Source organism: Choloepus didactylus, chromosome 7 (assembly GCF_015220235.1).
Source record: "Choloepus didactylus isolate mChoDid1 chromosome 7, mChoDid1.pri, whole genome shotgun sequence".
Taxonomy (NCBI): Eukaryota; Metazoa; Chordata; class Mammalia; order Pilosa; family Megalonychidae; genus Choloepus; species Choloepus didactylus.
In genome coordinates this window covers 44,160,567-44,172,496 of record NC_051313.1, presented here as the reverse complement: position 1 = coordinate 44,172,496, position 11,930 = coordinate 44,160,567, and the positions used below count along the sequence as shown (strand labels likewise).

Here is an 11,930-nt window from a genome sequence, read left to right as displayed (position 1 = left end):
AGTGGGGGAAGATAAATAATAAATAAGTAAGAAAATAAATATATGATATGTCACATTATGTGATAATTGCTGTGGAGGAAAAAAGGGTAAGGGGGAGAGGGTGTTGTTTCATGTCAGGTGGTAAGGGGAGGCCTCACTAATATGGGGACAATTAAAAAGACCAGAATGTTCTTGCCAAGGAGACACCAAGTGCAAAGCCCCAAAAGCAGGAACGTGCTCAGCATGATCAGGAACAGCAAGGCAGCCTGTTTGGTTGGAGCAGAGTGAAGAGAAGGGCATGGGGGATGTGGGAGCAGAGGGGTCGGGGTGGGTGGGCATGTAGGGTGTGTAGACCACGAAAGGTCTTTGGCTTCCACTTAGACTTGGGGAACCCCTGGAGGATTTTGACCTGAGAACTGCCACGATCTGATTTGCATTGGAAAAAGATATCTCTGGCTGCCTACTGTCGGGGTTAAAAAGTAGAAACAGGGCAGGAAAGCAGCCAATGGTGATTCAGAGCAAGCTGGTAACTGTGGAAGTGGTTAAAAGTGGTCAGATTCTGGCTATATTTTGAAGATAGACCCTGCAGAGTTATGAGAGAAAGAGAGGAATCCAGGACAACTCCAGGATTTTTGCAGCTGGAGGAATGCAGGATCTTTTCAATTTGTTATTATCAGTATGGGGAGGCTTAGGATGTGTTAATAAAGAGAAGCCTATTAGATGTCTAAGAGGAGAGTTAAGTAACCAGTTGTATCCACAAGTCTGAAGTTTGTGAAGGATTTGGGATAGAGATCTATAGCAGGCATTGAGTGTCTGTCCATACCTACTTGGCCACTGCGAGGTCACCTTCCTCTTGGTAGATAGCAACTATACCTGCTGTGGTGGGAACATCCCTAAGGTAACCTCCATGATTCCACCTCCTAGGGTTCTTGCCCTTGTATGATGCCTCCCCTTAAGTATGGGTGGGACCTGTGACTTGAATAGAATGCAGGAAGGTGACTGGATATATGTGATTATGAGTACATAACTATGTGATTGCATTACATAAGACTGTATCTCCCATATTGCTGAAATCTCTCTTTTCTTGTTGGTTGTGAGAAGGCAAGTGCAATGTTGGGCAATCCCATTGGCAAGGAACTGTGGGTGGTCAGGAGGACCTGAGGCTGGCCTTCAGTCAACAGCCAACCAAAACTGAGGCACTCAGTCCCACAACCACAAGGAACTGAACACTGCCAGCAACCATGTGCATGGGGAAATGGATCCTGATGGCCTCCTCTGGTGCAGGGGTGCTCTTGACTTTTGCACGGAGCAGGGCAGAAGTGCTAGGGAGGTAATGTCCTCAGGAGTAACCTTCAACCAATGAGTAGCAGGAGTCAGTGAACAAAAACCCCAATTTTGTCATCTCTTGGAGGGACAAACCTGAGGTGTTTGTAAAGGCCCAAGAACAAGTAGGCCACAGGAACAGAAGGGGTTATGTCCCAAAACAGACTCACACTTATCTGGACACTTGCTTTATGACAAAGGTGGCATTGCAGAGTAGTAGGGAAAGTGTGTCATTTCAAGAAACAATTTTAGGTCAATAAGATAGTCATATGGGGAAAAACAAAACTTGACCCCACTTTGCTCCATAAACAAAAATCAGTTCCCTGTTGGATTATAGATGTAAATTTGAAACATAAAACTGTAAAGGTTCTAGAGGATAACATAGAAGAATAACTTTATGACTTTCGGGGTAGGCACAGATTTCTTAATTGGAAATTGTAAAATGCTACCTATAAATTAAGAACTTCTATTCATCAGAAGACACATTGAGAGTGAACCACAGAAAGGGAGAATAAATTTTTTGATACATGCAACAAAGAACTTGTATTAGTTATACAAAGACCAATAAATCAGTAAGTAAAAGCTGGCAATGCCACAGAAAAATGGGCAAAAGATCTGAACAGGCAGTTCACAAAAGAGGAAATTTAAATGACTAATAATATATGAAAAGGGGCTTAACTTCATGAGTCATGAGGGAGGTGCAAAATAAAAACATGATGAGCTATTACTATATATCCATCCTAATGCTAACATTTAAAAAGATACATAATACTGCATATTAGCAAGGCTGTAGAGCAACTGGTACAACTACTTTAGGAAACTGTTCAACAATATCTACTAAAACCAAACACACACATACACCATGATACAGCAATTTCACTCTGAGATATGTAATGAAGAGCTATAAGTACACTTGTTCCCCCAAAAAAATACACAAAAGCATTCATAGCAGAGTTATTTATAATGGATTAAAAACAGAAGCAACTCACATGTCTATCAACAGTCACATGGGTAAACAAAGTTGGTATATTCACTTAACGGAGCATTATTCAGCACTTTTAATGAACAAGCAACTCCTTCAAACAACATCAGTGAATCTCACCAGTACCAGGTTGAGCAGAAAAACCCAGATTCTATAGAGTCAGGCAGAACTAACCTATGAACAAGCAAAACTAACCGATGTTGTTAGAAGTCAGGGAGGATGAATGCCTCTTTGTTGCTCAGATGTGGCCCTCTCTCTCTAGCTAAGCCAACTTGGCAGGTAAAATCACTGCCCTCCCCCCTACGTGGGATCAGACACCCAGGGCAGTGACTCTCCCTGGCAACGTGGAATTTGAATCCCGGGGAGGAATGTAGACCCAGCATTGTGGGATGGAGAACATCTTCTTGACCAAAAGGGGGAAGTGAAAGGAAATGAAATAAGCTTCAGTGGCAGAGATTCCAAAAGGAGCTGAGAGGTCACTCTGGTGGGCACTCTTATGCACAATATAGACAACCCTTTTTAGGTTCTAATGAATTGGGGTAGCTGGTGGTAGATACCTGAAATCATCAAACTACAATCCAGAACCCATGAATCTGGAAGATGATTGTATAAAAATGTAGCTTATGAGGGGTGACAATGGGATTGGGAAAGCCATAAGGACCACACTCCCCTTTGTCTATTTTATGGATGGATGAGTAAAAAAATAGGGGAAGGAAACAAACAAGCAAACAAACAAAGGCACCCAGTGTTCTTTTTTCACTTTAATTGCTTTTTCACTTTAATTATTATTCTTGTTATTTTTGTATGTGTGGTAATGAAGATGTCAGGGATTGATTTAGGTGATGAATGCACAACTATGTAATGGTACTGTGAACAATCAAATGTAAGATTTGTTTTGTATGACTGCATGGTATGTGAATATATCTCAATAAAATGAATTAAAAAAAAGAAGTCAGGGAGGAGAGGGCATAATTTGACTGAGTGGTAGTATAGAGAGGGCCTTTGGGGCACTGCATGGGTGAACTTTTTGTCATAATTAGATTTGTGCATTTCTTGGTATAAATGTTATACTCAGGGAGAACCTAAGATAGCAGCTAGGTGAGACAGGGCAAAAAAACACCTCCATGAAAAATACTAGATAAAAACCAGAAAGTGACCCAGAACACCAGTTCCAGCAATGCACCAGCTGGACAAGGTCTGCTAAAACCACAGGGACCGTGCACTTGGTGAAACCAGGAGTCTGCATTCTGAAACGAGTTAGTAAGCCAGCTGAAAGTCCCATGGCTGCACTGCAGTGTGGGGAAACCAGGGGTTGGCATTTGGAGATGGACTAGTTCTTTTAAAGAAAAAGAAAAACAAACAAAAAAACCCAGGAGCAGCTGCAGTTACGATGGTGAGAACCACTCACTGAAGCATGGCAGGAGAGGGCTGTGCCAACCTCTTGGTGTCTGGCATGGAGAATAGCCCGCTACTGATTTTCTTGGGGCCAGAGGGGCAGAGGGGAGAGCCAAAAGGAGAAAGAAACCACATCACTTGCAGCTGGCTCCCCGGCGGGCTGGGACACTCCTGCCTGGTGCCAGACCCACAGCCCAGAGCTGCGCCAGGAAACCCAGTGTGATGGGGAATGTATCCCACGGCACCGCACACACACCACAGTATTGGCTATGGACAGTGGCCTTGGGTGCACACACAGCTAGTTGTCCCGGAGCTGGGAAGGCGGAGCTGTGCAAAAAGGGGGGGATTGAGACACCCCATTCAGCCATCTTTGCATCAGGCTGGGAGTGCTCCTGCATGGCCTGGCAGCCCGGGGCTTCTCTTGAGGGACAGCATGCACTTGTGACGTAGCACAGCCTTCCCTCAGCAGAGGTCCTGGGAGATCGCAGTTGAGAAGGGGGGCCCACTCGGAAAACCCAGGGACTCTATGTCAATGCTGGGGACTTGTGGGTCAGCGGCAGAGACAATCTGTGGCAAAACTGAAATGAAGTCTTAGACTCTTGCAACAGCCTTGAATCTCTGGGAACACCCAGAGATTATTAAACCTGCCCTGCCTCCCTAACCACCCAGACACATGCCCCACATTCAGGGTGGTCAGCACCAACAACACACCCAAACTGAGTGCACCAGTTGAACCCCACAAGAATCATTTCCCCACACACCACAAAGACAAAGTTGAGGAGAGCTGACTTGAGGGGAATAGGTGACTCGCAGACACCATCTGCTGGTTAGTTAGAGAAAGAGTACTCCACCAAGTTGTAGATCTGAAAAATTAGATTGGTATTTTTTATAACTTGAAAGAACCCTATCAAGCAAAGCAAATGCCAAGAGGCCAAAAACAACAGAAAATCTTAAAGCATATGATAAAACCGGACGATATGGAGAACCCAGTTCCAAACACCCAAATCAAAAGATAAGAAGAGACACAGTACTTGGTACAATTAATCAAAGAACTACAGTCAAAGAATGAGAGCATGGCACAGGATATAAAGGACATGAAGAAGAACATGGCACAGTATATAAAGGACATAAAGAAGACCCTAGAAGAGCATAAAGAAGAAATTGCAAGAATAAATAAAAAAAAAATAGAAGATCTTATGAAAATAAAAGAAACTGTTGGCCAAATTAAAAAGACTCTGGATACTCATAATACAAGATTAGAGGAAGTTGAACAATGACTCAGTGTCCTAGAGAACCACAGAACAGAAAATGAAAGAACAAAAGAAAGAATGGAGAAAAAAATAAAAAAAATCGAAATGGATCTCAGGGATACAATAGATAAAATAAAATGTCCAAATTTAAGACTCATTGGTGTCCCAGAATGGGAAGAGAAGGGTAAAGGTCTAGAAAGAGTATTCAAAGAAATTGTTGGGGAAAACTTCCCAAATCTTCTACACAATATAAATACACAAAGCATAAATGCCCAGAGAACTCCAAATAGAATAAATCCAAATAAACCCACTCTGAGATATATTCTGATCAGACTCTCAAATATTGAAGAGAAGGAGCAAGTTCTGAAAGCACCAAGAGAAAAGCAATTCACCACATACAAAGGAAACAACATAAGACTAAGTTGTGACTACTCAGCGGCCACCATGGAGGCAAGAAGGCAGTAGCATGACATATTTAAAATTCTGAGGGAGAAAAATTTCCAACCAAGAATACTTCATCCAGCAAAACTCTCCTTCAAATTTGAGGGAGAGCTTAAATTTTTCATAGATAAACAAATGCTGAGAGATTTTGCCAATAAAAGACCTGCCCTACTTCAGATACTAAAGGGAGCCCTACTGACAGAGAAACAAAGAAAGGAGAGAGAGATACAGAGAATTTTAACAGTCATATATAGAATCTTACATCGCAAATCACCACGACACACATTTTTCTCTAGTGATCACGGCTCTTTCTCCAGAATAGACCATATGTTGGGACATAAAACAAGCCTCAATAAATTAAAAAAAAAACAACAAAAAAAACCACAATTGAATATATTCAAAGCACATTCTCTGACCACAATGGAATACAAATAGAAGTCAATAATTTTTTATTTGTAACTCCACTACTTACTTCCTACATGATATAAAATACACAAACTCTAATGACGAATCGGTGGTTTTGGACTCAATGTAATATACGTAATTTTTGACAAGAACTATATAAAGGAGGGGGAATGGAGGAGTATAGGAACACAGTTTATGTGTCCTTTTGAAGTTAAGTTGGTATGAAAGAAAAACAAGATGGTTATGGATTTAAGAGGTTCAATTTAAGCCCCACAGTAAACACAAAGAAATTGTCAGAGAATATGACCATAGAGATGAAAAATAGAGTACAGGTTATGAGAAGTGGGGGAAGGGGCAATGGGGAGTTAAGAAATGAGTGTAGGGCTGCTGTTTGAGGTGAAGGGAAATTTCTAGAAATGGATGGTGGGAAGGTGATAGCATTACAGCATTCTAAATGTGATTAATCCCATTAATGGAATGCTAGGGAGGGGGTGGAAGGGGAAGATTTAGGCTGTATATATGTTTCCACAGTTGAAAAAAAAAAAGACAGTCTAAATAGATGACAATTGAATGCCAAGGATGATCCTGGATGGTATCTGAGGATGGAGGACAGGAGGCTCAAAAGGACACAGTTGGGATATAAGGAAAAAAAAAAAAAGGAAATATAGAATGTAAGCTTTGTATCAATGTTGAATTTCTTGAACTTCTTAGCTGCGCTTAATGGGATTGCATAAAAGAATGTTCTTGTTCATGGGAATTGTATATGTGAATTATAATGTTTGTTCAAGGTTGTGTGCAGCTAGCTCTTATATGTTCAGAAGACAGCAATAGATGGATGATAGATAAGGAGGGAGGGTGGGAGGGAGGGAAAGAAAGAAATGGTGGTGTGACAGCATGTTAAAGTTGGTGGACCGGGGTATCGGGGAAGGGGGGTCAGGGTATGCTGGAGTTCTGTGTATGGGGTTTGTATTGTTTTTGCAACTGTACCTATAACTTTGAATTTATTTCAAAATAAAATTAAAAAGAAAAGTTATACTCAGATAAAATAAATAATTTTTAATTGTCAGAAAGAGATATACCAGGCAAATATTTAAAAAATATATCGGGAAGAGCAGAATAATATTTTTCCATCACCTTTTTGTATGTCTTAGGGTAAATGTGATGCTTGGAAGTCCTGGCTAATTGTCTTATTGCCTTCAGGGGAGGGAATGAGGAGTGGAACAAAGAGAACCTCCACTTTATCTCAGATGTCCTCTTCATTTTATAGAAAATTTACATCTGAAGCAAAAGTGCCAAACTGCTAACATTTGCTTATGCTGAGTCATAGGAACTGAGGGGCTTCTTATCCACCCTCCTGCCCACCAAAAACAATCCCAAACCACAAGCAAACGTACAGTGTGTGAGCAGAGGATGTGAAGATTCCCACACAGAGGCTTATATTTCTTCTCTGCTGACGCCCTTATTTTTTTACATCACACAGTTTGATATCTGATCATTGATTATTTTGCATCATTGGCAAACCGCTTCAGGTATGTTATTTTTGCTACTTGAAATAGATTGTAAATTCAGGCTGAGTTACATTTCTTCTCTATCCACCCCTCCCCCTCCCCCACCCCCCATGGTTCCTTGCGCAGTGAAGAGCACATCTTAAAATAGTCAATAAACACTTGAGTGGTTTGTGGATTGATTGGCAGAAGTAAATTTGGGAACTTGAGCAAGACATTTAATTTTCCCTTTTCCCCCATTTGTCTGAATTCTTTCCTGTGTGCTTTTCTATTCATCCCTGTGTTTCTCTAAAGCATTGCTATAATAGGCCTCAGTAAATATTTACTGAACAAATAAACAAATAAATGTTAGGGGGTTGCACAGAAACACACATTTTTTACTATCTGGCATATACAAGAAATTTTAGACAGCATCTCTTCCATTTGGCTGTTGAGCCTGTTAAAATGCCAATACCCCCATAGAAAGAACATTTTAAAGTGTTATTAGTCATTTACACTTTAGCTTGAACAACTGAACTGAAACTAAGTTCTGAAAGGAGCAATTTTGAACCCTGGGAGTCTGAGAGAAGACAACAGACAAGGGTCGGAAGGGGAGACTTGGAGTAATCTTACCTCTTTTGCAATTTTACCTAAAGCTCCAGAATGCTGGTAAGCAAAATAATAAAATACAAACACAGAATTTACTCTCATTGTTTGTATTATTTCACAGCATTGATCTGAAAGGCAGCCAGTCCATTATCATTAAAGCTCTTTCTCAACTGCAGGTTCCTGGGGTTTCTATCTCCCTTAATCTTTTTTTTTTTTTTTTTTTTTGTCTTCTCTCTCTCTCTTTTTTTTGTTGAGATATATTCACATACCATACAATCATCCACAGTGTACAAAGTGTACAATCAGTTGTTGACAATACCATCATATAGTTGTGCATTCATCACCATAATCAATTTCTAAACATTTCTATTGCTTCAAAAAAAAAGATAAAACATAAGAATAAAAATAGAATACCCCAAAACATTCCATCCCACCATCTCACCACTATTTTTCATTTATTAATTTCTTGTCCCCATTTTCTACTAACTCATCTGTCCATACATTAGATAAAGGGAGAGTGAGCCACAAGGTTTTCACAATCACACAGTTACACTGTGTAAGCTACATAGTTATCCAGTCATCTTCAAGAATCAAAGTTCCAAGTTCACAGAAATGTTGCTATATTAGGTAACTTTCTTGGGGTAAAGTAGGAACAGGTTGGAAGTAAAGCAGTTATCTTAGGTTAGTTGTCTTTTTCTTACTCCCTTGTTATGGTCTCTTTGAAATGTTCTTTTATTGTATGTTGTTTTTTTTTTTTAATTTTTTTTTTCATACAGTTGATTTAAAAAAGAAAAAAAAGTTAAAAAAAAAACAAGATAAAAAATATGTAGTGCCCCCTTGAGGAGCCTGTGGAGAATGCAGGGGTATTCGCCTACCCCACCTCCATGGTTGCTAACATGACCACAGACATAGGGGACTGGTGGTTTGATGGGCTGAGCCCTCTACCATAGGTTTTACACTTGGGAAGACGGTTGCTGCAAAGGAGAGGCTAGGCCTCCCTATAATTGTGCCTAAGAGCCTCCTCCCGAATGCCTCTTTGTTGCTCAGATGTGGCCCTCTCTCTCTAGCTAAGCCAATTTGAAAGGTGAAATCACTGCCCTCCCCCCTACGTGGGATCAGACACCCAGGGGAGTGAATCTCCCTGGCAACGTGGAATATGACTCCCGGGGAGGAATGTAGACCTGGCATCGTGGGACGGAGAAATCTTCTTGACCAAAAGGAGGATGTGAAAGGAAATGAAATAAGCTTCAGTGGCAGAGAGATTCCAAAAGGAGCTGAGAGGTCACTCTGGTGGGCACTTTTACGCACAATTTAGACAACCCTTTTTAGGTTCTAAAGAATTGGGGTAGGGCGGAGCGTGGAGAGCCTGGCGCCGGAGCACCCGGTTGTCCAGGCCGGAGTGGGCCCGACGCGGATGTGAGCAGGGTCCGACCAAGATGGCGGTGCAGGTGGTGCAGGCGGTGCAGGCGGTTCATCTCGAGTCTGATGCTTTCCTGGTTTGTCTCAACCATGCCCTGAGCACAGAAAAGGAGGAGGTGATGGGGCTGTGTATAGGGGAGTTGAATGATGACCCAAGGAATGGCTCAAAATTTGCATATACTGGAACTGAAATGCGCACAGTTGCCGAAAAGACTGACAGTGTGAAAATTGTTCACATTCATTCCGTCATCATCTTGCGATGTTCTGATAAGAGGAAGGACCGAGTGGAAATTTCTCCAGAGCAGCTGTCTGCAGCTTCAACAGAGGTGGAGAGGTTGGCTGAACTAACAGGCCGCCCTATGAGAGTTGTGGGCTGGTATCATTCCCATCCTCATATAACTGTTTGGCCTTCACATGTCGATGTTTGCACACAAGCCATGTACCAGATGATGGATCAAGGCTTTGTAGGACTTATTTTTTCCTGTTTCATAGAAGATAAAAACACAAAGACTGGCCGGGTACTCTACACTTGCTTCCAATCCATACAGGCCCAAAAGAGCTCAGAAAACATGACATATCTGGAAGGAAACACGTTGGTCTTCTCTGCAGACAGGAGCAGGTATGAAAGAATTGAAATCCCAATCCATATTGTACCTCATGTCACCATTGGGAAAGTGTGCCTTGAATCAGCAGTAGAGCTGCCCAAGATCCTGTGCCAGGAGGAGCAGGATGCATATAGGAGGATCCACAGCCTTACACATCTGGACTCAGTAACCAAGATCCATAATGGCTCAGTGTTTACCAAGAATCTGTGCAGTCAGATGTCAGCAGTCAGCGGGCCTCTCCTCCAGTGGTTGGAGGACAGACTGGAGCAAAACCAACAACATTTGCAAGAGTTGCAACAAGAAAAGGAAGAACTTATGCAAGAACTTTCTTCCCTAGAATAAGGCAGGAGACAAAATGGGGAAAGACGAAAATATCAAGATGTAAAATTAATTAAGCTAAATCAATTTTGAAGAAGAAGAATAAAGTTGGAAGACTCGCATTACCCAATTTTAAGACTCATCAAGATGGTATGGTGCTGACAGAGTGATAGACACAGAGATCAACATAACAGAATAGAGAACCCGGAAATAGACCCATACAAATGCATCCATCTGATTTTGACCAAGGTGCAAAAATAATTTAATGGAGGAAAGATAGCCTTTTCAACACATTTGTTGGAAATGCTGTCCTTTGTGCTGGAGCAATTGGACATCTATAGGCAAAAAAATGAACCTCAACCGAAACTTCATACCTTATACAAAAAATTAACTCAGATTGGATTTTGGGCTTAAATGTAAGGCATAAAACTATAAAATTTTTAGAAAAAAATCATGGGAGAAAACCTTTGGGATCTAGGGCTAGGCAATGAGTTATTGGACTTTACCCCTAAAACACAATGCATAAAAGAAAAAAAGTTGATATATTGGACTTAATCAAAATTTAAATCTTTGGGTCTGAAAAAAACTTAAGAAGAGGAAAAGACAAGTTACAGATTGAGATAAATCATTTGTCAATCATATAGCTCACCAATCTAGACTATATAAAGAATGCTCAGAACTCAACAATAAAAAACCCATCCAATTAGAAAAAGGGCAAAAGACATGAAAAGACATTTTACTGAAGAGGAATATGGATGGCAAGTAAGCACATGAAAAGATGTTGAATGTCATTAGTCAACAGGGAAATACAAATTAAAGCTACAATGAGATAGCACTACATATCTATCAGAATGGCTGAATTAAAAATAGTGATAATACCAAATGCTGTTGAGTATATGAACAAACTGGATCTGTCATACAACGCTGATGGAAATGTAAAATGGTAAAGCCACTATGGAAAATGGGAAATTTCTTATAATGTTAAATGTACACTTAACATACAACCCAGCAATTGCACTCCTGGACATTTATCCCAGAGAAATGAAAATGTATGTCTGCACAAAATCCTGTACATGAATGTTTGTAGATGCTTTATTCATAACAGACCAAAACTGGAAACAACCCAGGTGTCCGTCAACAGGTGAATGGTTAAACAGTGTTCCATCCATACCACAGAATATTACTCTGCAATGAAAAGGAACAGACTATTGATACATGCAACAACTTGGGTGGACCTCAAGGACACTACGCTGAGTGAAAAAAGACAATCTCAAAAGGTTGCATACTGTATGATCATATTTAGGTAACATTCTTGAAACAACAAAGTTACAGAGATGGAGAACAGATTAGTGGTTGCCAGAGACAGGGACAAAACGGGGATATGTGCAACTATAATGGCATAACACAAGGGAGTTTGTGCTGATGGAACAGTTCTGAATTGTGATTGTGGTGGTGATTACATGAATCTATACCTGTGTAAAAATTTCATAGAACAACATACACATACAAATGAATGCATGTAAAAAACAGTGAAACTAAATAAGTCTGTAGTCTAACAGTATTGTACCATTGCCAATTTGTTGGTTTTGAAATTGTACTTTAGTTACATAAGACCTTACCATTGGGGGAAACTGGGTAAAGGGTACATGGGACGCTACTATTTTTTGCAACTTCTTGTAAGTCTAAACCTATTTCAAAATAAAAAGTTATAAGTATTAAT

At 40.6% G+C, this 11,930-nt stretch overlaps 1 protein-coding gene across 1 annotated transcript; it reads left to right on the top strand.

The window, feature by feature from the left end:
• The first annotated feature begins 9,268 nt into the window (after window positions 1–9,268).
• Window positions 9,269–10,323, top strand: LOC119540105 (lys-63-specific deubiquitinase BRCC36-like). The gene has a single exon (XM_037844140.1). It carries the CDS (start codon window positions 9,305–9,307, stop codon window positions 10,232–10,234), a length of 930 nt encoding a protein of 309 aa, XP_037700068.1. The 5' UTR covers window positions 9,269–9,304; the 3' UTR covers window positions 10,235–10,323.
• The last annotated feature ends 1,607 nt before the right edge of the window (window positions 10,324–11,930 follow it).